Source organism: Salvelinus fontinalis, chromosome 2 (genome assembly GCF_029448725.1).
Source record: "Salvelinus fontinalis isolate EN_2023a chromosome 2, ASM2944872v1, whole genome shotgun sequence".
NCBI classification, from domain to species: Eukaryota; Metazoa; Chordata; class Actinopteri; order Salmoniformes; family Salmonidae; genus Salvelinus; species Salvelinus fontinalis.
Genome location: NC_074666.1, coordinates 71,836,063 through 71,863,057, shown reverse-complemented (window position 1 = coordinate 71,863,057; position 26,995 = coordinate 71,836,063). Strand labels below are relative to the sequence as shown.

The following is a 26,995-nucleotide window of genomic DNA, read 5'->3' as shown; positions in this document are numbered from 1 at the left end:
CCACAGATAGACTGAGACAGATTGACCTAGCAGGCTGTACTACACTGCCCCTGCTCTCTCCCTCCTCTCCTCTGTCCTCCCTCCATCTTCCCATCTTCAACCCTCCGAAAGGGGGCACGCCTACCATTTACATAAACAGAGCCAGTGCTGCAGATAACCTACAAGGGGCATGCATGACTAATGCACCCAAGGTATGGAAAATTAGACAATTACAATAACAATGTCTATCTATCTATCGATCTATCTATCTATCTATCTATCTTGTGTACACTATTTAGTCCATAATGTAAAAGTATATATGGGTGATAAAAACTGCCCACTGTGTGATACTTGACACTGCAATGATAGAATTTCTAGGGCAAGTACCTTAACTCAGCTGTGATGACAGAGCAGCTGTTGATCCTCTGTCTAAGCCTTAATGTAATGTATATTTAACAGTGCACTCAGACCGAGGTGTGAAGAGGATTAATGAAGTGAATCGGTTCACTCACTTGAAGGCGTAGCGCAGGAGGAAGCTGATCTTGCCGCAATTGTCCCCTGTTTTCCCTTCCCCCTGGTCGCCCCCACGCAGTCTGTAGAGTTCCGGTTTGATTTGGCCAATGCTGGTCACCTGCTCGCTCTTCTCCTCACCATGGAAATCAGGGCTGGACAACTGGTGAGTCATGGGCTTGGGCCTGGGGAGAGAGAAATACACATTAACACTCACTGGAGAGACAGACAGGGTTAAAGGAGAAGTTCTCTTTTTTACAACCAAATCTACATTTTTGAAGTAAATGGCATGTTATAGAAGGGTCCAGACACCTTTTTTGTGATTTCAGTTGTTTTTGAGAAACTTACCCCAAACAGAAAAGCCCTTCCTCATCCTCGTTGTGCAGTACGTTGTGCAGTACGTTGTGTAGTACGGTGTGCAGTACGTTGTGCAGTACGTTGTGTAGTATGTTGTGCAGTACATTGTGTAGTACGGGGGCCCTGAAAAAACATGAACAAAGGCTCCAAAAACACCCAAATACGTCCTTTTAGAAACGGAAAATCTCTCAGTATAGTGATGCAGGTCTTTAGATGTGGTACATATGAACATGTGTCATTACGAACTTTATCAGCAATGTTATAGTCCATTTTGTGCTACTCGAGCCATTTCCCCTATCCAGCTGTTCCATTCTCTGTTTAGACTGCTGCTATAGGTAACTGCCAAATTAAAGGAAACTCCATAATAAAGTGTCTTAATAGGGTGCTGGGCATCTACAAATGCCTGGAACCTACTGTGTGGAAGTACATTGCAGAATAATAGTGAAGACATCAAAACTCTGAAATAACACATATGGAATCATGCTTTCAATATACCTTGTATCCCTCATTTACTCAAGTGTTTCCTTTATTTTGGCAGTTGCCTGTAGAATGGACGGAGTAGTATCGCTCGAGTTGCAACAAAATGATATATAACGTTACGGATAAAGTTTGGAATGACACATTTTCATATGTACCACATCTAAAGACCTGCATCACTATACTGAGAGATTTTCCGTTTCTAAAAGGACGTATTTGGGTGTTTTTGGAGCCTTTGTTCATGTTTTTTCAGGGCCCCCGTACTACACAATGTACTGCACAACATACTGCACAACGTACTGCACAACCAGGATGAGGAAGTGATTTGCATGTTTGGGGTAAATTTCCCAAAAATAAGTGAAATCACAAAAAAGGTGTCTGGACCCTTCTATAACATGGCATTTACATAAAAAATAGAAACAGGGTTGTAAAAAAGAAAACTAACACACACTAAAAAGATCGATAGGGTTAATTCACAGACATACATTCACTGGAGAGACAGACAGGGTTAATACTCAGAATAACACTCAGAAAATGTATACACTAGACAACCAATCACAGAAATATGATGACCCTTAGATAATATAATTATTACATACTTAAAAATATATACAGTACCAGTTGAAAATTTGGACACACCTACTCATTCAAGGGTTTTTCTTTATTTTTACTATTTTCTACATTGTAGAATAATAGTGAAGACATCCCAACTATGAAATAACACATAGGGAATCATGTAGTAACCAAAAAAGTGTTAAACAAATCCAAATATATTTGATATTTGATATTCGTCAAAGTAGCCACCATTTGCCTTTGCACACTCTTGGCATTCTCTCAACCAGCTTCATGAGGTAGTCACCTGGAATGCATTTCAATTAAAAGGTGTGCCTTGTTAAAAGTTCATTTGTGGAATTTCTTTCCTTCTTAATGCATTTGAGCCTATCAGTTGTGTTGTGACAAGGTGGGGGTGGACCCTTTACTCAATACTTTGTTGAAGCACCATTGGCAGAGATTACAGCCTCAAGTCTTCCTAGGTATGGCGCTACAAGCTTGGCATACCTGTATTTGGTGAGTTTCTCACATTCTTCTCTGCAGATCCTCAATCTCTGTCAGGTTGGATGGGGAGCGTCGCTGCACAGCTATTTTCAGGTCTCTCCAGAGATGTTCGATCGAGTTCAAGTCTGGGCTCTGACTGGGCCACTCAAGGACATTCAAAGACTTGTCCCGAAGCCACTCCTGCATTGTCTTGACTGTGTGCTTAAGGTTGGAAGGTGAACCATCGCCCCAGTCTGAGGTCCTGAGCGCTCTGGAGCAGGTTTTCATCAAGGATCTCTCTGTACTTTTGTACTTTGCTCTGTTCATCTTTTCCTCGATCCTGACTAGTCTCCCAGTCCCTGCTGCTGAAAAACATTCCCACAGCATGATGCTGCCACCACCATGCTTTACATGGTTCCAGGTTTCCTCCAGACGTGACACTTGGCATTCAGGCCAAAGAGTTAAATCTTGGTTTCATCAGACCAGAGAATCTTGTTTCTCATGGTCTTATACTCTTTAGGTGCCTTTTGGTAAACTCCAAGCAGGCAGTCATGTGCCTTTTACTGAGGAGTGGCTTCCGCCTGGCCACTCGGATTGGTGGAATGCTGCAGAGATGGTTTTCCTTCTGAAAGGTTCTCCCATCTCCAAAGGAGAACTCTGGAGCTCTATCAAAGTGACCATCGGGTTCTTAGTCACCTCCCTGACCAAGGCCCTTCTTCCCCAATTGCTCAGTTTGGCCAGGAGGCCAGCTCTAGGAAGAGTCTTGGTGGTTCCAAACTTCTTCCATTTAAAAATTATGGAAGAAACTGTGTTCTTGAGGACCTTCAATGCTGCAGAAATTATTTTGTACCATTCCTCAGATCTGTGCCTGGACACGGAGCTCTCGGAGTTCTACAGACAATTCCTTAACCCTCATGGTTTTGTTTTTGCTCTGACATGCACTGTCAACTGTGGGACCTTATATTGACAGGTGTGTGCCTTTCCAAATCATGTCCAATCAATTGAATTTACCACAGGTGGACTCTAATCAAGTTATAGAAACATCTTAAGGATGATCAATGGAAACAGGATGCACCTGATCTCAATTTCGAGTCTCATAGCAAAGGGTCTGAATACTTATGTAAATAAGGTATTTCTGTTTATTATTTTGAATACATTTGCAAACATTTCTAAAAACCTGTTTTCGCTTTGTCATTATGGGGTATTGTGTTTTGATTTATGAGGGAAAAACATTATTTAATACATTTTAGAATAAGGATGTAACATAACAACATGCACCTGTGGAACAATCGTTAAGACATTAACAGCTTACAGAGGCTTACAGTAGGCAATTAACGTCCCAATTATGAAAACTTAGGACACTAAAGAGGCCTTACTACTGACTCTGAAAAACACCAAAAGAAAGATGCCCAGGGTCCCTGCTCATCCGCGTGAATGTGCCTTAGGCATGCTGCAAGGAGGCATGAGGACTGCAGATGTGGCCAGGGCAATAAATTGCAACTTCCGTACTGTGAAACGCCTAAGACAGCGCTACAGGGAGACAGGACGAACAGCTGATCGTCCTCGCAGTGGCAGACCACGTGTAACAACACCTGCACAGGATCGGTACATCCGAACATCACACTTGCGGGACAGGTACAGGATGGCAACAGCAACTGCCCGAGTTACACCAGGAACGCACAATCCCTCCATCAGTGCTCAGACTGTTCGCAATAGGCTGAGAGAGGCTGGACTGAGGGCTTGTAGGTCTGTTGTAAGGCAGGTCCTCACCAGACATCACCAGCAACAACGTCGCCTATGGGCACAAACCCACCGTCGTTGGACCAGACAGGACTGGAAAAAGTGCAATTCACTGACGAGTCGCGGTTTTGTCTCGCCAGGGGTGATGGTCGGATTCGCGTTTATCGTCGAAGGAATGAGCGTTACATCGAGGCCTGTACTCTGGAGCGGGATCGATTTGAGGGTCCGTCATGGTCTGGGGCGGTGTGTCACAGAATCATCGAACTGAGCTTGTTGTCATCGCAGGCAACGCTGTGCGTTACAGGGAAGACATCCTCCTCCCTCATGTGGTACCCTTCCTGCAGGCTCATCCTGATATGACCCTCCAGCATGACAATGCCACCAGCCATACTGCTCATTCTGTGCGTGATTTCCTGCAAGACAGGAATGTCAGTGTTCTGCCATGGCCAGCGAAGAGCCCGGACCTCAATCCCATTGAGCACGTCTGGGACCTGTTGGATCAGAGGGTGAGGGCTAGGGCCATTCCCCCAGAAATGTCCGGGAACTTGCAGGTGCCTTGGTGGAAGAGTGGGGTAACATCTCACAGCAAGAACTGGCAAATCTGGTGCAGTCCATGAGGAGGATGCACTGCAGTACTTAATGCAGCTGGTGGCCACACCAGATACTGACTGCTACTTTTGATTCTCCCCCCCCCCCCCCCCTTTGTTCAGGGACACATTATTCCATTTCTGTTAATCACATGTCTGTGGAACTTGTTCAGTTTATGTCTCAGTTGTTGAATCTTGTTATGTTCATACAAATATTTACACATGTTAAGTTTGCTGAAAATAAACGCAGGTGACAGTGAGAGGACGTTTCTTTTTGCTGAGTTTATAGATAGATAGATATATCACATCCTGCATATTTTTATCAATTACACACAAATTCACTACATATACCATAACCTCTTTGTAATCACCGACACAGAGAACACACACAAACAAACAAGCACACACACACAGAACAGTACTGACCGTGCAGTGACCTGCTGCTGGGAGTGGGCGTTGGGCATGTCTTTGTGGGGTGGGGCAGCTCCCCCCTCAGTGGTGGGGGGCAACTCTGGAGACGTCTGGCTCAATTTAAGATTCCCTAGACCACAGACGAGAGAGAGAGAGAGAGAGAGAGAGAGAGAGAGAGAGAGAGAGAGAGAGAGAGGACAATACAGAAAAAGGAGTGCAGAGATTAGAAGGGGGATAGAAAGAAGAAAATAAGTGTTTGTATAGAAGGTGAAGCTGGTTCTACTGTAGAGAGATTGGTGTGTCTTATGTCTTCAGTTTATGGGGCGGTTGTAGTGCATTTAGTAATTAGCTGCACCATTTCAAGATGTGTTAATAACACTCTGGCTAGACACACCGTCAGTGGAGTTCAAATGTAATATAATACAGAACATTTTATCGATATAAATATGATATGTTGCTATAGTACAAGATTTAAAACATCGACCAAGGCATTATATGACGCAAACTCTGTACACATGCTATAATAAAGCCACATCAGTATCAGTGGGGTGAGATCAGGCGTTCCTTCTCACCAGCGTTGTTGGGGTAGGAGTCCATGTCCAGGTAGGAGTGTTCCTGGGTCTGTTCCGGGCCTCCCACCACGCCCCCCACCCCCTGGCCACTCTCCACCCCCACCAGGTCAGAGAAGTGGGGGTGATGCTGCTGGGACTGGGCCAGGGAGGGGTAGAGTGAGGAGTGGGATGCCTTCCTCTGCATGACAGGAGGTAGGAGGGAGGCCCCCCCACTGCTGCCCATCCCACCCACGCCCCCGGGCATCAGCCCCGATGTCAAGCTCAGGCCCCCGCCCTCCTTGTCTCGCCATGGCAACCAACAGAGCTTCCAGGAGACAAAGAGAGAGACTGAGAGAAGGACGATCCCGCAGAACGTCACGATCACCGACAACAGGCTGACAGAGATCTCTGGAGGACGAGAGGAGAGAGGGAAGGATGGAGAGAAGAGAGACAGAGAAACAGAGACAGAGGGTGAGTTTGTTTAAGGCAATGATGGATGAAGACTCAATACTTCAACCTCATCATCTAAAATACCAAAAGCCTCATGTCACATTAATCAGTATCCTTCACATAGTTTATTCTCTCAATGAAGCCTCCTTTTTCCACTCCTCATCACAAATAGCCCCTATCAGCCCAAAATCCACTAAATCCCACATCATCAGAGCAGAGGGACAACACACTGTGAGCGTAATGTGATATGCCGCTTCAAATGCTAATATACCCATTTTGAATATGGCAGCTTAAACATGAACAAACGTTGGTGGACTGATAACACCACAATAAAAACACTAACACCCACAATGATATTTCCTGTGATGTGATTAGGCCTGTGCTCGTGGTTATGAGCTTTTAATCACTGACGGCTAAAATATTTTGTCTGAGGGGAAACGGGGGGGAGGGGGGGGGGGGTGAGTCATCCTGGTGAGAAAAAAAGCGTGGTTTCAGCACCAGTCTGGTGGACAGCTCCTCCAGCCCTATCCAATACACAGACCAGAGGCCTGCCAATCACCTGAGGCCATTGTCTGGGTGTAGAGTGATCAGTGTTGACCTGGAGAATGTCTCTCTTTATCTGTCTTTCTATCGCTCTCTCTCTTTTTGTGTGTCCATCTCTCTATTTTTCCTTCCCCATCCCTCTCTTTCCTTCCCCCTCTCTCTCTCCCTCTCTTCCTATTCCCGTCTCTCTTTTTTGTGTATCTGTTTATCTATCATTCCTTCACCCTCTCCCTTCCTTTCCCTGGCTCTGTCTTTCCTCGGTTCAATCCGATGTGGCTTTGTGGGCATGACAAAGACACAAACATTGTTCAATCATTCAAAAGATATTGAAACTATATCTATAACTCACTGACAACGAGACTGAGAGTAAATGAGACAACAGCAGCCAGTGCGAGACACTCCTCCACCCCTAGGGTGCATCTCCTGGAATTCTCTACGCCTTCCTTCTGTCTCTCTCTCTCCATCTCTTCCCCCTTTCTTTAGTCTTCTCTCACAGCCTCCATTGCTCTCCTTTTTCCATGCTGTCTTATTTTGCCTCTCTCTCCTCCATCTCTCCCCCTATTCTCCTTCTCTCTCTCTCCCTTCCTTTCTCTCCTTCTCCCGCACTTTCTCCATCATTCTTCCCCTCCTCTCCTTCTCTCTCTCCCTCCTCTTCCCCCTCTCCTCTCTCTCTCTCCGCCTCTCTCTCTCGCCTCTCGCTCACTGTGGTGAATTATTCATCAGTCTATGTATGACATTAATCAGCACTTGTTCAAAGGATATGATCAGAGACAAAGAGGGAGAGGGGGAGAACGAGAGAGAGAAAGAATGAGAAAGAGGTGGGAGGGCATTGATGTATCACTGTGGAGAACATAACACAGATGGAGAGAGAAAGAGAGAGAGAGAGAGAGAGAGAGAGAGAGAGAGAGAGAGAGAGAGAGAGAGAGAGAGAGAGAGAGAGAGAGAGAGAGAGAGAGAGAGAGAGAGAGAGAGAGAGAGAGAGAGAGAGAGAGAGAGAGAGAGGACAATACAGAAAAAGGAGAGGGGAGAGGAGCCCTAAGGGGGAGAACAGAGGTGTAACGAAAGAGATGGTGGGAAAGAAAATGAGCGGGGGAACAAGAAAGTAAAAGGGAAGAAGAGATAAGGACAGAGGGAATATGTGTAGAGCATGATAAGAGAGAGAGGGAGATTCTGAGAGAAGAGAGGGGGAAGAGGAGAGGAGAGAGGCTGTAGGGGCGGGCCAGATAGAGACAGATTGGTAACCATGTTGAAACAGACATATTGGCTGACTGGTCACATTCAGCCTCTCCATCTACACCTCCAGTCCATCCAGAAGGATACAGCCTGGTTAATATAGTCACCATCTACCAACATGCCACAGAAGAAAACAAAAAGAGATGGAGAGAGAAAGAACGAGAGAATGAATGATGGAGAGAGATGAAGGACAAACAAGGCAACGAGGATTTAGAGAGAGAACTAAAGAGGGGAGGGGTTTAGGACGGTAGAGAGAGATAACAGTGTGTGTGTGTCTCTGCATGCGTGTGTTTGTGCATGTTTGTGTGTGGCAGCTCAGGGGGCATAGATAAGACAAGGCTGTGATCAAGAGTGTGTGGGGGGGGGGGGGGGGCTGTCAGCGGGAAAACGTTGCTTATTCATTAGTCTTTCAGGAGGTCAGGTGCTCAATACTGATCCCCATAGGTCAGTCCTAATCCACACAACCTAACCGTTAACATGTGTGTGTGTGTGTGTGTGTGTGTGTGTGTGTGTGTGTGTGTGTGTGTGTGTGTGTGTGTGTGTGTGTGTGTGTGTGTGTGTGTGTGTGTGTGTGTGTGTGTGTGTGAGTGTGTGTATGTGTGTGTGTGTGTGTGTGTGTGTGTGTGTGTGTGTGTGTGTGTGTGTGTGTGTGTGTGTGTGTGAGGGGGGTAGCTTGGCGGAGGCAAGCGGGGGTGGTTCTTCTGAGACAGAAACCCAGCATGGGACAGATTGACACCGGCTGTCAATCAGTAAGTGATGTATCCGACTGGGAGTTTTTCAGGCAGAACATCAAACAGCTCACACCCACCCTGCTTACACAAGCCCTTGATTGACAGACAGGCGACGGATGGCAGATCCTGTACTGCCCAGAGGCCCTTGCTTTGGTTTATCACGTCATTACCCAGAGGCTAGCCGCTAACGCCTCCCACCAAACCCACTGCATGATGACATCCTGCTCTGTGTCACACAAATCTCTAGGTGCTCCATGCAGCAGATCCAGCCTAATCTACACTACAGCACACTGATCCACACGCATCCCCTCTAATCTCCACTACTGCACATTTCTGAATGCTGCTGGGACTGCAGCTAGCTAGCGCCACCACTCATCCACTCTGCTGTGTAGAATTCATTCAAAGGGATCTGTGACGATGCTCCATATTTACAATTAGCCAGGTTGGGATTGCACTTGGACTCTTTGGTTTGCCCTATAAACAGAGGGCTGGACCTTCGTTATCAATTTGTAAATGTCTCATGAATATTTCAAAGTGTTCCAGAGGTGCCCTGATTAGTTGTGGGAGTGCTAGCCAGCCCCTCAGGGCAACCCTGGCATCGGAACCCAGATAATAACTCTTCTTCAGGATATTCTGCTCTATCCCACAATACACATTACTATGGCCAGGAGTTTTTCCTGGGATTTTTTCCTGCTAATGTCACTTGGACAGAAAAACCTCCATGTCCTATACATGGCTAATGATTCCTGTATGTTACTGTGTTGTTAATGATTCCTGTATGTATCTGTATGTCACTGTGTGTTGTTAATGATTCAAGTATGTGACTGTATGTTACTGTGTGTTACTATGTTTATAATGATTCCTGTATGTTACTATGTTAATAATGATTCCTGTATGTTACTGTATGTTAGTGTGTTGTTAATGATTCCTGTATGTTCCTGTATGTTAGTGTGTTGTTAATGATTCCTGTATGTTCCTGTATGTTACTGTGTTGTTAATGATTCCTGTATGTTCCTGTATGTTACTGTGTTGTTAATGATTCCTGTATGTTCCTGTATGTTACTGTGTTGTTAATGATTCATGTACGTTTCTGTAGGTTACTGTGTTGTTAATGATTCCTGTATGTTACTGTATGTTACTGTGTTGTTAATGATTCCTGTATGTTACTGTATGTTACTGTATATTAGTGTGTTGGTAATGATTCCTGTATGTTACTGTATGTTAGTGTGTTGTTAATGATTCCTGTATGTTACTGTATGTTAGTGTATGTTAGTGTGTTGTTAATGATTCCTGTATGTTACTGTATGTTAGTGTATGTTAGTGTGTTGTTAATGATTCCTGTATGTTCCTGTATGTTCCTGTGTTGTTAATGATTCCTGTATGTTACTGTATGTTACTGTATGTTACTGTATGTTAGTGTGTTGTTAATGATTCCTGTATGTTCCTGTATGTTACTGTGTTGTTAATGATTCCTGTATGTTCCTGTATGTTCCTGTGTTGTTAATGATTCCTGTATGTTCCTGTATGTTACTGTGTTGTTAATGATTCATCTATGTTTCTGTAGGTTACTGTGTTGTTAATGATTCCTGTATGTTCCTGTGTGTTAGTGTGTTGTTAATGATTCCTGTATGTTCCTGTATGTTCCTGTGTTGTTAATGATTCCTGTATGTTACTGTATGTTACTGTATGTTACTGTGTGTTAATGATTCCTGTATGTTACTGTATGTTACTGTATGTTACTGTGTGTTAATGATTTCTGTATGTTACTGTATGTTAGTGTGTTGTTAATGATTCCTGTATGTTCCTGTATGTTACTGTATGTTAGTGTGTTGTTAATGATTCCTGTATGTTCCTGTATGTTACTGTGTTGTTAATGATTCCTGTATGTTCCTGTATGTTAGTGTGTTGTTAATGATTCCTGTATGTTACTGTATGTTAGTGTGTTGTTAATGATTCCTGTATGTTCCTGTATGTTAGTGTATGTTATTGTGTTGTTAATGATTCATGTGTGTTACTGTATGTTACTGTATGTTCCTGTATGTTCCTGTATGTTAGTGTATTGTTAATGATTCATGTGTGTTACTGTATGTTAGTGTGTTGTTACTGATTCCTGTATGTTACTGTATGTTACTGTATGTTACTGTGTTGTTAATGATTCCTGTATGTTCCTGTATGTTTGTCACGCCCTGGCCTTAGTTATCTTTGTTTCCTGTATTATTTTAGATAGGTCAGGTTGTGACAGGGGGGATGTTTGTGTGTATTTGTCTCGTCTTGGGTGGTTGTATTGTATAGGGGGTTTTGTAGAGTTTATGGGGTTGTGTTCAGTGTAGGTGTCTAGGTATGTCTATGGTTGCCTGAGTGGTTCTCAATCAGAGACAGCTGTCTTTCATTGTCTCTGATTGGGAGCCATATTTAAGGCAGCCATAGGCATTAGGCTGTTGTGGGTAATTGTCTATGTCTAACGTTAGTAGCGCGTGTATGCACTTTCGTTTGTAGCTTCACGGTCGTTTGTTGTTTTGTTTAGTATTTGTAAAAGTGTTTGTTTCGTGTTTCGTCTTCTCTAATAAAAGAAGATGTATTTGTATCACGCTGCGCCTTGGTCCACTCTTCCTCATCAAGACGATCGTGACAATGTTACTGTGTTGTTAATGATTCCTGTATGTTACTGTATGTTAGTGTGTTGTTAATGATTCCTGTATGTTCCTGTATGTTAGTGTGTTGTTAATGATTCCTGTATGTTCCTGTATGTTACTGTGTTAATGATTCCTGTATGTTACTGTATGTTACTGTGTGTTAATGATTTCTGTATGTTACTGGAGTTACTGTGTTGTTAATGATTCCTGTATGTTCCTGTATGTTACTGTATGTTAGTGTGTTGTTAATGATTCCTGTATGGTCCTGTATGTTAGTGTGTTGTTAATGATTCCTGTATGTTCCTGTATGTTAGTGTGTTGTTAATGATTCCTGTATGTTACTGTATGTTACTGTATGTTACTGTGTTGTTAATGTTTCATGTATGTTACTGTATGTTAGTGTGCTGTTAAAGTTTCATGTATGTTACTGTATGTTAGTGTGTTGTTAATGATTCCTGTATGTTCCTGTATGTTACTCTATGTTAGTGTGTTGTTAATCATTCCTGTATGTTACTGTATGTTAGTGTGTTGTTAATGATTCCTGTATGTTCCTGTATGTTAGTGTGTTGTTAATGATTCCTGTATGTTCCTGTATGTTACTGTGTTGTTAATGATTACTGTATGTTCCTGTATGCTACTGTATATTAGTGTGTTGTTAATGATTCCTGTATGTTTCTGTATGTTAGTGTGTTGTTAATGATTCCTGTATGTTACTGTATGTTACTGTATGTTACTGTATGTTAGTGTGTTGTTAATGATTCATGTATGTTTCTGTAGGTTACTGTGTTGTTAATGATTCCTGTATGTTACTGTATGTTACTGTGTTGTTAATGATTCCTGTATGTTACTGTATGTTACTGTATATTAGTGTGTTGGTAATGATTCCTGTATGTTACTGTATGTTAGTGTGTTGTTAATGATTCCTGTATGTTACTGTATGTTAGTGTATGTTAGTGTGTTGTTAATGATTCCTGTATGTTACTGTATGTTAGTGTATGTTAGTGTGTTGTTCATGATTTCTGTATGTTACTGGAGTTACTGTGTTGTTAATGATTCCTGTATGTTCCTGTATGTTCCTGTGTTGTTAATGATTCCTGTATGTTACTGTATGTTACTGTATGTTAGTGTGTTGTTAATGATTTCTGTATGTTACTGGAGTTACTGTGTTGTTAATGATTCCTGTATGTTCCTGTATGTTAGTGTGTTGTTAATGATTCCTGTATGTTCCTGTATGTTCCTGTGTTGTTAATGATTCCTGTATGTTACTGTATGTTACTGTATGTTACTGTGTGTTAATGATTTCTGTATGTTACTGTATGTTAGTGTGTTGTTAATGATTCCTGTATGTTCCTGTATGTTAGTGTATGTTAGTGTGTTGTTAATGATTCCTGTATGTTACTGTATGTTAGTGTATGTTAGTGTGTTGTTAATGATTCCTGTATGTTCCTGTATGTTCCTGTGTTGTTAATGATTCCTGTATGTTACTGTATGTTACTGTATGTTAGTGTGTTGTTAATGATTCCTGTATGTTCCTGTATGTTACTGTGTTGTTAATGATTCCTGTATGTTCCTGTATGTTCCTGTGTTGTTAATGATTCCTGTATGTTCCTGTATGTTACTGTGTTGTTAATGATTCATCTATGTTTCTGTAGGTTACTGTGTTGTTAATGATTCCTGTATGTTCCTGTATGTTAGTGTGTTGTTAATGATTCCTGTATGTTCCTGTATGTTCCTGTGTTGTTAATGATTCCTGTATGTTACTGTATGTTACTGTATGTTACTGTGTGTTAATGATTCCTGTATGTTACTGTATGTTACTGTATGTTACTGTGTGTTAATGATTTCTGTATGTTACTGTATGTTAGTGTGTTGTTAATGATTCCTGTATGTTCCTGTATGTTACTGTATGTTAGTGTGTTGTTAATGATTCCTGTATGTTCCTGTATGTTACTGTGTTGTTAATGATTCCTGTATGTTCCTGTATGTTAGTGTGTTGTTAATGATTCCTGTATGTTACTGTATGTTAGTGTGTTGTTAATGATTCCTGTATGTTCCTGTATGTTACTGTATGTTACTGTGTGTTAATGATTTCTGTATGTTACTGTATGTTAGTGTGTTGTTAATGATTCCTGTATGTTCCTGTATGTTAGTGTATGTTAGTGTGTTGTTAATGATTCCTGTATGTTACTGTATGTTAGTGTATGTTAGTGTGTTGTTAATGATTCCTGTATGTTCCTGTATGTTCCTGTGTTGTTAATGATTCCTGTATGTTACTGTATGTTACTGTATGTTAGTGTGTTGTTAATGATTCCTGTATGTTCCTGTATGTTACTGTGTTGTTAATGATTCCTGTATGTTCCTGTATGTTCCTGTGTTGTTAATGATTCCTGTATGTTCCTGTATGTTACTGTGTTGTTAATGATTCATCTATGTTTCTGTAGGTTACTGTGTTGTTAATGATTCCTGTATGTTCCTGTATGTTAGTGTGTTGTTAATGATTCCTGTATGTTCCTGTATGTTCCTGTGTTGTTAATGATTCCTGTATGTTACTGTATGTTACTGTATGTTACTGTGTGTTAATGATTCCTGTATGTTACTGTATGTTACTGTATGTTACTGTGTGTTAATGATTTCTGTATGTTACTGTATGTTAGTGTGTTGTTAATGATTCCTGTATGTTCCTGTATGTTACTGTATGTTAGTGTGTTGTTAATGATTCCTGTATGTTCCTGTATGTTACTGTGTTGTTAATGATTCCTGTATGTTCCTGTATGTTAGTGTGTTGTTAATGATTCCTGTATGTTACTGTATGTTAGTGTGTTGTTAATGATTCCTGTATGTTCCTGTATGTTAGTGTATGTTATTGTGTTGTTAATGATTCATGTGTGTTACTGTATGTTACTGTATGTTCCTGTATGTTCCTGTATGTTAGTGTATTGTTAATGATTCATGTGTGTTACTGTATGTTAGTGTGTTGTTACTGATTCCTGTATGTTACTGTATGTTACTGTATGTTACTGTGTTGTTAATGATTCCTGTATGTTCCTGTATGTTTGTCACGCCCTGGCCTTAGTTATCTTTGTTTCCTGTATTATTTTAGATAGGTCAGGTTGTGACAGGGGGGATGTTTGTGTGTATTTGTCTCGTCTTGGGTGGTTGTATTGTATAGGGGGTTTTGTAGAGTTTATGGGGTTGTGTTCAGTGTAGGTGTCTAGGTATGTCTATGGTTGCCTGAGTGGTTCTCAATCAGAGACAGCTGTCTTTCATTGTCTCTGATTGGGAGCCATATTTAAGGCAGCCATAGGCATTAGGCTGTTGTGGGTAATTGTCTATGTCTAACGTTAGTAGCGCGTGTATGCACTTTCGTTTGTAGCTTCACGGTCGTTTGTTGTTTTGTTTAGTATTTGTAAAAGTGTTTGTTTCGTGTTTCGTCTTCTCTAATAAAAGAAGATGTATTTGTATCACGCTGCGCCTTGGTCCACTCTTCCTCATCAAGACGATCGTGACAATGTTACTGTGTTGTTAATGATTCCTGTATGTTACTGTATGTTAGTGTGTTGTTAATGATTCCTGTATGTTCCTGTATGTTACTGTGTTAATGATTCCTGTATGTTACTGTATGTTACTGTGTGTTAATGATTTCTGTATGTTACTGGAGTTACTGTGTTGTTAATGATTCCTGTATGTTCCTGTATGTTACTGTATGTTAGTGTGTTGTTAATGATTCCTGTATGGTCCTGTATGTTAGTGTGTTGTTAATGATTCCTGTATGTTCCTGTATGTTAGTGTGTTGTTAATGATTCCTGTATGTTACTGTATGTTACTGTATGTTACTGTGTTGTTAATGTTTCATGTATGTTACTGTATGTTAGTGTGCTGTTAAAGTTTCATGTATGTTACTGTATGTTAGTGTGTTGTTAATGATTCCTGTATGTTCCTGTATGTTACTCTATGTTAGTGTGTTGTTAATCATTCCTGTATGTTACTGTATGTTAGTGTGTTGTTAATGATTCCTGTATGTTCCTGTATGTTAGTGTGTTGTTAATGATTCCTGTATGTTCCTGTATGTTACTGTGTTGTTAATGATTACTGTATGTTCCTGTATGCTACTGTATATTAGTGTGTTGTTAATGATTCCTGTATGTTTCTGTATGTTAGTGTGTTGTTAATGATTCCTGTATGTTCTTGTATGTTACTGTATGTTAGTGTGTTGTTAATGATTCCTGTATGTTTCTGTATGTTAGTGTGTTGTTAATGATTCCTGTATGTTCCTGTATGTTAGTGTGTTGTTAATGATTCCTGTGTGTTACTGTATGTTACTCTCTTAATGATTCCTGTATGTTCCTGTATGTTACTGTGTTGTTAATGATTCCTGTATGTTCCTGTATGTTACTGTATATTAGTGTGTTGGTAATGATTCCTGTATGTTTCTGTATGTTAGTGTGTTGTTAATGATTCCTGTATGTTCCTGTATGTTACTGTATGTTAGTGTGTTGTTAATGATTCCTGTATCTTTCTGTATGTTAGTGTGTTGTTAATGATTCCTGTATGTTACTGTATGTTAGTGTGTTGTTAATGATTCCTGTATGTTCCTGTATGTTAGTGTATGTTAGTGTATGGGAATGATTCCTGTATGTTATTGTATGTTACTGTATGTTAGTGTGTTGTTACTGATTCCTGTATGTTACTGTATGTTCCTGTATGTTAGTGTGTTGTTACTGATTCCTGTATGTTACTGTATGTTCCTGTATGTTAGTGTGTTGTTAATGATTCCTGTATGTTCCTGTATGTTACTCTGTTAATGATTACTGTATGTTCCTGTATGTTAGTGTGTTGTTAATGATTCCTGTATGTTACTGTATGTTAGTGTGTTGTTAAGGATTCCTGTATGTTAGTGTGTTGTTAATGATTCCTGTGTGTTACTGTATGTTACTGTATGTTACTGTATGTTACTGTATGTTACTGTATGTTACTGTATGTTAGTGTGTTGTTACTGATTCCTGTATGTTACTGTATGTTACTGTATGTTAGTGTGTTGTTACTGATTCCTGTATGTTACTGTATGTTAGTGTGTTGTTAATGATTCCTGTATGTTACTGTATGTTAGTGTGTTGTTACTGATTCCTGTATGTTACTGTATGTTAGTGTGTTGTTAATGATTCCTGTATGTTACTGTATGTTCCTGTATGTTAGTGTGTTGTTAATGATTCCTGTATGTTACTGTATGTTAGTGTGTTGTTACTGATTCCTGTATGTTACTGTATGTTACTGTATGTTAGTGTGTTGTTAATGATTCCTGTATGTTACTGTATGTTCCTGTATGTTAGTGTGTTGTTAATGATTCCTGTATGTTCCTGTATGTTACTCTGTGAATGATTCCTGTATGCTACTGTATGTTACTATGTTGTTACCTGTTTCGTGCTGCTGTCCCCTCATCATGTAGACGAAGTCTTGGCATCTGGCTTCATGGCTGTCCTTCGCTGAGGAGTGTAAGCACAACTCCTCCACCAGAGTGAGCGCCTTCTTACACAGGTGGTCTTCATCCCAGTCCCCCGACATCCTCCAATCCGCATTGCACTCCCACCCGCAGTCAACCAATCACAGCACAGCCCTCGCCGCCCTCACCAAACGGACGGCACCTGGGTGAGAAGAGGTTCGATCCGGCCACGTTCCTTGGAGGGTCTGGAGAAATGGGTGGGGCCGGTGGAGATTGGACCAATCCAGGAATAAGGGGAGGGGCTCTGTCAGGCGCTGTCTACTTAGGCGGAGTCTAGCAGAGACCCTCCATGACTGACACGCCCATAAATGTGTGAGCCAAACCCACCCCTTTGTCTTTTCCTGAGAGGAATGAACGGGAAAGATTAGGAAAAAGAAGATGAAAGACGATGTATAAATAGGTACTGTTATCCTTGTACCAATTGGTGACAGATTTTCATGTAAATATTCTCAAATCTGCATAAAACAATATGTGCGTTTTCCCACCAGAGGTGAGTTTCCATCAAACTAACCCATTGCGGATAAAAGTCTGTGTGTGATAAAAATCACTTTTGTGGTTAAGTTCCCATGTACCGGATAAAACATGTACATTAAATGGGGTACCGATGGCTTTGTCACAAAAACTGTTGCGATAAATAGCAAACTTGGCCAATCTGGTTTTGACGCATGCTCTCTAGACAAGTTCACTGATATGATAATTGGCAGCCAAGCACCGATCATCATATCCCCAGAATTCAAATAATAGCCTACTCTCGATATTTATCTTCTTGGAAATGTGCATGATCAACGTGCACTTAACCACCATGTGAAGTTCACGATCTGCCTGTAAACCTTTCCTGCTCTTCCATGTCGTGGTGGTAGGTCATCATGTGACTCCAAGTTTATTTTCCATATGATGGTTATTATATCAGTATTTGCGCATGAAGGCGTTCCCGTTACCATTTCTCAGATAACTCATTTTACAGACACAAAGAGATCCCAACATGTCGAATGAACAAATTGTCTGTCGCCGTTTATGAATTTGAACGGACATTTCCTGTTTCCATCAGCCTTGACTTTTTTTATACGTCAGGTAATTCATCCGCGTTTAATGGTTGGATGGAAACCTGGTTTATGCTACATTTTTATTTCTGTTTTATGTCAACATACCTGTATTAGAGTTGTTTGTAAAGCCTAGGAGTCCCTGTCATGTTTGAAATGTCTTCTCCACCAAGATACAGCTGAACAACACTTGGTTATGCTTCCAACAAATGCATAACCGTATAATAGTTTGTGTTCTTCTTTTTCTAATGTCACAGAGATAGGGATAGCTCTAACAGCATTTCGAGCACGGTTCAGCTCTGGGTAATGTAGTTCCAAGCGGATTCAATGGAATGCAGTAGTTTTCCTGGTTTTCCTCCAACCTAGATTCATAGAATGTCTTATAAATGGCTCCAACATCACCTGAAAGACAATGACAACACATTACTGAATGAGGACAAGGACAAAATCCACAGAGAATGTGATAGAGATTGTATTACAATGGTTACACAAGAATGTGATAGAGATTGTATTACAATGGTTACACAAGAATGTGATAGAGATTGTATTACAATGGTTACACAAGGGTATTACATTGAATTTGTCTCTTGTTGTTTGGATGCTCTTAGTAGTACACAGAATGTCAAATCCCAGGACTATTAGTGTTGCAGTGCACAGACAGACAGACGTTCTGTCCTCTTTGTCCTTTTGTCAGGGAACTCTATTTCCAGAGCTCCTTAACAGTCTCCCTTTGTTTTGAACTCATTCTGTCTCCAAAAAGCAGGTCAATGCCCCAACTTTCTGTTTCTCTATAGCTCTCTCCCTTTCTCACGGTCTGTGTGTCCGCAGGGATATATGGTAGAAATATGTCTAAAAATACATACATTAATGAATGTCTACATTCACAGTAATAGCTGGCATACTGTAATCACATCTGGCAAATAAGATTTCTCATCAGTGAGGGGTCTGCTGCCAGAAGGTCCAACGAGACTTCGTATCAGCGAGAGGTAGGCCCACTTGTCCAATGAGAACCCTGTTCGGCCAAAGGAACATCTATTTATCATTTGATGATTCTGGTTCTGTGAAATGTCAGCATCAGTCTCGTGTAGTGACTGGCAAAGTGTTGCTTATATGTCCATCAACCTCCCAAGCAAAGTGTTGCTTATATGTCCATCAACCTCCCTAGCAAAGTGTTGCTTATATGTCCATCTATCTCCCTGGCAAAGTGTTGCTTATATGTCCATCTATCTCCCAAGCAAAGTGTTGCTTATATGTCCATCAACCTCCCTAGCAAAGTGTTGCTTATATGTCCATCAACCTCCCTAGCAAAGTGTTGCTTATATGTCCATCTATCTCCCTGGCAAAGTATTGCTTATATGTCCATCTATCTCCCTAGCAAAGTGTTGCTTATATGTCCATCTATCTCCCTAGCAAAGTGTTGCTTATATGTCCATCTATCTCCCTAGAAAAGTGTTGCTTATATGTCCATCTATCTCCCTAGCAAAGTGTTGCTTATATGTTCATCTATCTCCCTGGCAAAGTGTTGCTTATATGTCCATCTATCTCCCTAGCAAAGTGTTGCTTATATGTCCATCTATCTCCCTGGCAAAGTGTTGCTTATATGTCCATCTATCTCCCTGGCAAAGTGTTGCTTATATGTCCATCTATCTCCCTGGCAAAGTGTTGCTTATATGTCCATCTATCTCCCTAGCAAAGTGTTGCTTATATGTCCATCTATCTCCCTGGCAAAGTGTTGCTTATATGTCCATCAACCTCCCTAGCAAAGTGTTGCTTATATGTCCATCGATCTCCCTGGCAAAGTGTTGCTTATATGTCCATCTATCTCCCTAGCAAAGTGTTGCTTATATGTCCATCTATCTCCCTGGCAAAGTGTTGCTTATATGTCCATCTATCTCCCTGGCAAAGTGTTGCTTATATGTCCATCTATCTCCCTGGCAAAGTGTTGCTTATATGTCCATCTATCTCCCTAGCAAAGTGTTGCTTATATGTCCATCTATCTCCCAAGCAAAGTGTTGCTTATATGTCCATCAACCTCCCTAGCAAAGTGTTGCTTATATGTCCATCTATCTCCCTGGCAAAGTGTTGCTTATATGTCCATCTATCTCCCTGGCAAAGTGTTGCTTATATGTCCATCTATCTCCCTAGCAAAGTGTTGCTTATATGTCCATCTATCTCCCTAGCAAAGTGTTGGTTATATGTCCATCTATCTCCCTAGCAAAGTGTTGCTTATATGTCCATCTATCTCCCTAGCAAAGTGTTGCTTATATGTCCATCTATCTCCCTAGCAAAGTGTTGCTTATATGTCCATCTATCTCCCTAGCAAAGTGTTGGTTATATGTCCATCAACCTCCCTAGCAAAGTGTTGCTTATATGTCCATCTATCTCCCTAGCAAAGTGTTGCTTATATGTCCATCTATCTCCCTGGCAAAGTGTTGCTTATATGTCCATCTATCTCCCTAGCAAAGTGTTGCTTATATGTCCATCTATCTCCCTGGCAAAGTGTTGCTTATATGTCCATCTATCTCCCTGGTCATCAATCCATCCATCCATCACAGCATTAAGAAGAGACACATTTCAATCAGGACAAGACTCAGGACAGGACATGTTGGTGCCGTTTCTCCTTCCTCATCTCTCTCTCTCTCTCTCTCTCTCTCTCTCTCTCTCACTCACTCACTCTCAAACACACTCTTTCTCTATATCTGAAAACTTCTGATAGGCATATTTGGCCCGTTAATTTGTCTGGATCAGGTTCAGAAAGGAAACTCAGACTAAACAAGGTCCATTTATCTGTCCATCTCAGCTCGCTCCACTGTAAAAAATGAGTCTGAGATTAGCGTATTAAAACGCTACCCCCAACCCAACACCCCAGTCTGTATCCCCGCTCCACTCCCCTCCATCCAGACTGAGATAGTAAATCTTTCTGAGTGTGACTTTAAAACCCAGCATATCTCAATCTGAGGAATGGCTGTCTGGCACCAAACTGGTCCTCTCAAATGCCAGCAAGAACATCAGGGGGAGGCAGGAAAAGAGAGGGGAGAGAAAGAGAACGTGTATGGATGTGTATGTGAGAGAGAATGAGATGGTATGAGAAAGAGGGGAGAGAAAGAGAACGTGTATGGATGTGTATGTGAGAGAGAATGAGATGGTATGAGAAAGAGGGGAGAGAAAGAGAACGTGTATGGATGTGTATGTGAGAGAGAATGAGATGGTATGAGAAAGAGGGGAGAGAAAGAGAACGTGTATGGATGTGTATGTGAGAGAGAATGAGATGGTGTGAGAAAGAGGGGAGAGAAAGAGAACGTGTATGGATGTGTATGTGAGAGAGAATGAGATGGTATGAGAAAGAGGGGAGAGAAAGGAGCGATATGGACATTAGATGAAAGGAGGGAGAGGAGATGAAAGGTAAGTAGAAAGGAATGGAGAAATGTGGAGCAGGAGGCAGTGTTGGTGACATAGCAACAATAGTAATCAAGGTCTGGCTGTGCAATTTACTAGAAGCTAAATATTTACAGAGCCTCATTATTTACTGATAAATATGCCTTCAGACACGTACAGACTCATCTCTTTCTCCATACAACACCCTATACTGAGACGCTCACAGCCACAAAGGAAGACAAACCTCCCACAGACATTCCATTGACTGCTGCCCTGTTTTAAATCAATAACCTTAGGCAACCAATACACCAACAGAGACCGGTCAACCAGTAAGGTCACTGTCCAATCGCACTACAGCGACTGGACAGCAGGGAAGGTAATTGTCTAATCACACTACAGAGACTGGAAAACCAAGGACGTGCTCTGTCCAATCACAATAGACAGACTAGGCAACCAGGAAGGTCACTGTCCAATCACAAAATGGTGGCTGCATTGCAAGTAAATTCACTGCTCAAACACCCAACACGGACTGGGGAACCAGGAAGGTCACGTTCCAATCACAAAACACTAATCTGGCACTAGTAAGGTCACTGTCCAATCATGTAGCAGAGAGCAGCCAGGCACCCACTAAGGTCAGAGACGGATAACCAAGGCTACTGCCCAATCTTATGGCAAGAAACAGATGGTTAGTAATGTCACTGTCCAATCAGAGACCCCCTCCAGCTAAACACATTTAACATGTGATGAATGATATGGACTGAAAGTGCACCTAAACACTGGTTTTAGGCCAGATGTTTCTTTGGGCCTATAATGTGTGAGGTTTGTATTTGCTTTGGGACAACTGATTCTGGGCATGCTCTCAGGGGCCTTCTCTCTCTAGAGTGTGATGAATCTCTGAGGTTGTGCCAGTTTGTTAAGAAAAGCCGAAGAGGAGGAGAAGAGGAGGAGAGGATTGAATGTGTGAACTGTGACACATTGAAAGCCAAAAAGCAGGTATTTCACACACAGGGGATCATAGGAGAGGAGCGTAAATCTCAGTTCATTCACTTGGTTTCCTCTTCAAAGGAAGGCAGCACACCTGAGCCTGACACAGTATGTCTCTCATACAGAATACGTTCAACATCACAGCTTTGCATTATGTCAAAACTAGTATAATATCACATTACCTGCTGTGTAGCGACTATTATGCAGAGATTATGGTAACGTCAGCACGTCCTTTGAAATATTCCACTTTATTTCACATCAGACGTCACTCTTTCTTGAGGGACTTCACTTTTCCTTTCACCGCAACAGAAGCGGTTAATTCGACCAAAGGGCTAAGCAGTTTGGATTCATTTCAGAGTTCAATCAAACATTTGGATGGGTTTAGAAGATTTCACCTGCTCCTTCTCATATGCACGGCTGACTTTCACTCTACAGGCTCAGCAACTGTTACCTTTTAACAGAATTCCTTTGCTATTCGAAGTAACGCTCTGTCTGAAAAACGACAACCTATGTGTTTGAGTGAGAGAAAATGTAAATGAGCAAAGACAGGTTGTGTGAAAATTTGCACGATGCAAGAAGAGACAAAGAGAGGTAATCCCTGAGGTACAGCTAATGGGATGTTTCAGCCGCATCTCAATGAAGCTGATGGGATTATTTTCTATTAGCTCCCTCTTCTTTTTGTTTTCTTTTACCTGTAGAGTCATCTCAAATCTACGTCTCATTCTTTTCAGTAACGTTTTGTTTTCTCCTGAGGAAAGATTACCTATTATGATGTTACACATCTAGTAACTTAAAAAGCAACAGGATATTCCACCGTATGCAGAGTGTTTGATTAATTTTACATAATGCATTTTCATAACAATATGATTGTTTAGTTTTCTATTTCACTAGCTCACTTTAAAAAACACAGCTCTGTTCTCTTCTCTTGAGCTCTTTATTATACTGCCCTTCTCTACTCTACTCTACCATCCTCTCCTCTACTCTACCATCCTCTCCTCTACTCTGCTCTACCGTCCTCTACTCTACCATCCTCTCCTCTACTCTACTCTACCGTCCTCTACTCTACCATCCTCTACTCAACTCTACCGCCCTCTACTCCACCATCCTCTACTCTACCATCTTCTACTCAACTCTACCATCCTCTACTCTAACGTCCTCTACTCTACCATCCTCTCCTCTACTCTACTCTACCGTCCTCTACTCTACCATCCTCTCCTCTACTCTACCATCCTCTACTCTACCGCCCTCTACTCCACCATCCTCTACTCTACCATCTTCTACTCTACTCTACCATCCTCTACTCTAACGTCCTCTACTCTACCATCCTCTCCTCTACTCTACTCTACCGTCCTCTACTCTACCATCCTCTACTCTACTCTACCGTCCTCTACTCTACCATCCTCTACTCTACTCTAGCATCCTCTACTCTACTCTACCATCCTCTACTCTACTCTACCATTCTCTACTCTACCATCCTCTACTCTACTCTAGCATCCTCTACTCTACTCTACCATCCTCTACTCTACTCTACCATCCTCTACTCTACTCTACAATCCTCAACTCCACTCCACCATCCTCTACTCTACTCTACCTGCCTCTACTCTACCATCCTCTACTCCACCATCCTCTACTCTACTCTACCATCTTCTACTCTACTCTACCATCCTCTCCTCTACTCTGCTCTACCGTCCTCTACTCTACCATCCTCTCCTCTACTCTGCTCTACCGTCCTCTACTCTACCATCCTCTCCTCTACTCTACTCTACCGTCCTCTACTCTACCATCCTCTACTCTACTCTACCGTCCTCTACTCTACCATCCTCAACTCTACCGCCCTCTACTCCACCATCCTCTACTCTACCATCTTCTACTCAACTCTACCATCCTCTACTCTAACGTCCTCTACTCTACCATCCTCTCCTCTACTCTACTCTACCGTCCTCTACTCTACCATCCTCTCCTCTACTCTACCATCCTCTACTCTACCGCCCTCTACTCCACCATCCTCTACTCTACCATCTTCTACTCTACTCTACCATCCTCTACTCTAACGTCCTCTACTCTACCATCCTCTCCTCTACTCTACTCTACCGTCCTCTACTCTACCATCCTCTACTCTACTCTACCGTCCTCTACTCTACCATCCTCTACTCTACTCTAGCATCCTCTACTCTACTCTACCATCCTCTACTCTACTCTACCATTCTCTACTCTACCATCCTCTACTCTACTCTAGCATCCTCTACTCTACTCTACCATCCTCTACTCTACTCTACCATCCTCTACTCTACTCTACAATCCTCAACTCCACTCCACCATCCTCTACTCTACTCTACCTGCCTCTACTCTACCATCCTCTACTCCACCATCCTCTACTCTACTCTACCATCTTCTACTCTACTCTACCATCCTCTACTCCACCATCCTCTACTCTACCATCTTCTACTCTACTCTACCATCCTCTCCTCTACCATCCTCTACTCTACTCTACCATCCTCTCTTCTACTCTACCATCTTCTACTCTACTCTACCATCCTCTCCTCCTCTCTACCTTCCTCTCCTTTAATCTACCATCCTCTCCTCTACTTTACTCTAACATCTTCTACTCTACTCTACCATCCTCTACTCTACTCTACCAGCCTCTACTCTACCATTCTCCACTCTACCATCCTCTACTCTACTCTACCATCCTCTCCTCTCCTCTACCATCCTCTACTCTACTCTACCATCCTCTCCTCTACTCTACCAACCTCTCCTCTACCATCCTCTCCTCTTCTCTACCATCCTCTGCTCTACTCTACCATCCTCTCCTCTCCTCCACCATCCTCTCCTCTCCTCTACCATCCTCTCCTCTTCTCTACCATCCTCTCCTTTAATCTACCATCCTCTACTCTACCATCCTCTCCTCTACTCTACCATCCTCTCCTCTCCTCTACCAGTCTCTACTCTACCATCCTCTACTCCACCATCCTCTACTCTACTCTACCATCTTCTACTCTACTCTACCATGCTCTACTCTAACATCTTCTACTCTACTCTACCATCCTCTACTCTACTCTACCATCCTCTACTCTACTCTACCAGCCTCTACTCTACCATTCTCTACTCTACCATCCTCTACTCTACTCTACCATCTTCTACTCTACTCTACCATCCTCTCCTCTACTCTACCATCCTCTACTCTACTCTACCATCCTCTACCATCCTCTACTCTACCAGCCTCTACTCTACCATTCTCTACTCTACCATCCTCTACAGTACTCTACCATCCTCTCCTCTCCTCTACCATCTTCTACTCTACTCTACCATCCTCTACTCTACTCTACCATCCTCTACTTTACTCTAACATCTTCTACTCTACTCTACCATCCTCTCCTCTACTCTACCATCCTCTCCTCTACTCTACCATCCTCTACTCTACTCTACCATCCTCTACTCTACTCTACCAGCCTCTACTCTACCATTCTCTACTCTACCATCCTCTACACTACTCTACCATCCTCTCCTCTCCTCTACCATCCTCTCCTCTTCTCTACCATCCTCTCCCCTTCTCTACCATCCTCTCCTCTACTCTACCATCCTCTCCTCTCCTCTACCATCCTCTCCTCTACTCTGCCATCCTCTCCTCTCCTCCACCATCCTCTCCTCTCCTCTACCATCCTCTCCTCTTCTCTACCATCCTCTCCTTTAATCTACCATCCTCTACTCTACCATCCTCTCCTCTACTCTACCATCCTCTCCTCTACTCTACCAGTCTCTACTCTACCATCCTCTACTCCACCATCCTCTACTCTACTCTACCATCTTCTACTCTACTCTACCATGCTCTACTCTAACATCTTCTACTCTACTCTACCATCCTCTACTCTACTCTACCATCCTCTACTCTACTCTACCAGCCTCTACTCTACCATTCTCTACTCTACCATCCTCTCCTCTACTCTACCATCCTCTACTCTACTCTACCATCCTCTACCATCCTCTACTCTACCAGCCTCTACTCTACCATTCTCTACTCTACCATCCTCTACAGTACTCTACCATCCTCTCCTCTCCTCTACCATCTTCTACTCTACTCTACCATCCTCTACTCTACTCTACCATCCTCTACTTTACTCTAACATCCTCTACTCTACTCTACCATCCTCTACTCTACTCTACCATCCTCTCCTCTTCTCTACCATCCTCTCCTCTACTCTACCATCCTCTCCTCTCCTCTACCATCCTCTCCTCTACTCTGCCATCCTCTCCTCTTCTCCACCATCCTCTCCTCTCCTCTACCATCCTCTCCTCTTCTCTACCATCCTCTCCTTTAATCTACCATCCTCTCCTCTACTTTACCATCCTCTTCTCTACCATCCTGTCCTTTTCTCTACCATCCTCTCCTCTTCGCTACCATCCTCTCCTCTTCTCTACCATTCTCTCCTCTTCTCTACTATCCTCTCCTTTACTCTACCATCCTCTCCTCTACTCTACCGTCCTCTACTCTACCATCCTCTCCTCTACTCTACCATTCTCTACTCTACCATCCTCTACTCTACTCTACCAGCCTCTACTCTACTCTACCAGCCTCTACTCTACCATTCTCTACTCTACCATCTTCTACTCTACTCTACCATCCTCTACTCTACTCTACCATCCTCTACTCTACTCTACCAGCCTCCACTCTACCATTCTCTACTCTACCATCCTCTACTCTACTCTACCATCCTCTCCTCTCCTCTACCATCTTCTACTCTACTCTACCATCCTCTCCTCTACTCTACCATCCTCTCCTCTACTCTACCATCCTCTACTCTACTCTACCATCCTCTACTCTACTCTACCAGCCTCTACTCTACTCTACCATCCTCTACTCTACT

At 42.2% G+C, this 26,995-nt stretch overlaps 1 protein-coding gene across 3 annotated transcripts in view; it reads right to left on the bottom strand.

Moving 5' to 3' along the window:
* Positions 1-26,995, bottom strand: part of LOC129824838 (synaptotagmin-C-like) — a 47,414-nt gene that overhangs the window by 16,637 nt on the left and 3,782 nt on the right. For 2 of the 3 annotated variants that reach the window (XM_055884350.1, XM_055884347.1), the window contains exons 2-6: positions 17,883-18,176; positions 16,649-17,075; positions 5,669-6,055; positions 5,112-5,226; positions 492-674 (exon numbers count right to left, since the gene is read on the bottom strand). In XM_055884350.1, the coding sequence (XP_055740325.1) occupies positions 492-674; positions 5,112-5,226; positions 5,669-6,055; positions 16,649-16,796 (833 nt within the window). In that variant the 5' untranslated portion in view covers positions 16,797-17,075; positions 17,883-18,176. Of the gene's footprint in view, positions 1-491; positions 675-5,111; positions 5,227-5,668; positions 6,056-16,648; positions 17,076-17,882; positions 18,177-22,315; positions 26,852-26,995 lie in introns of those variants that run through there. The other variant, XM_055884358.1, reaches the window with a different exon arrangement.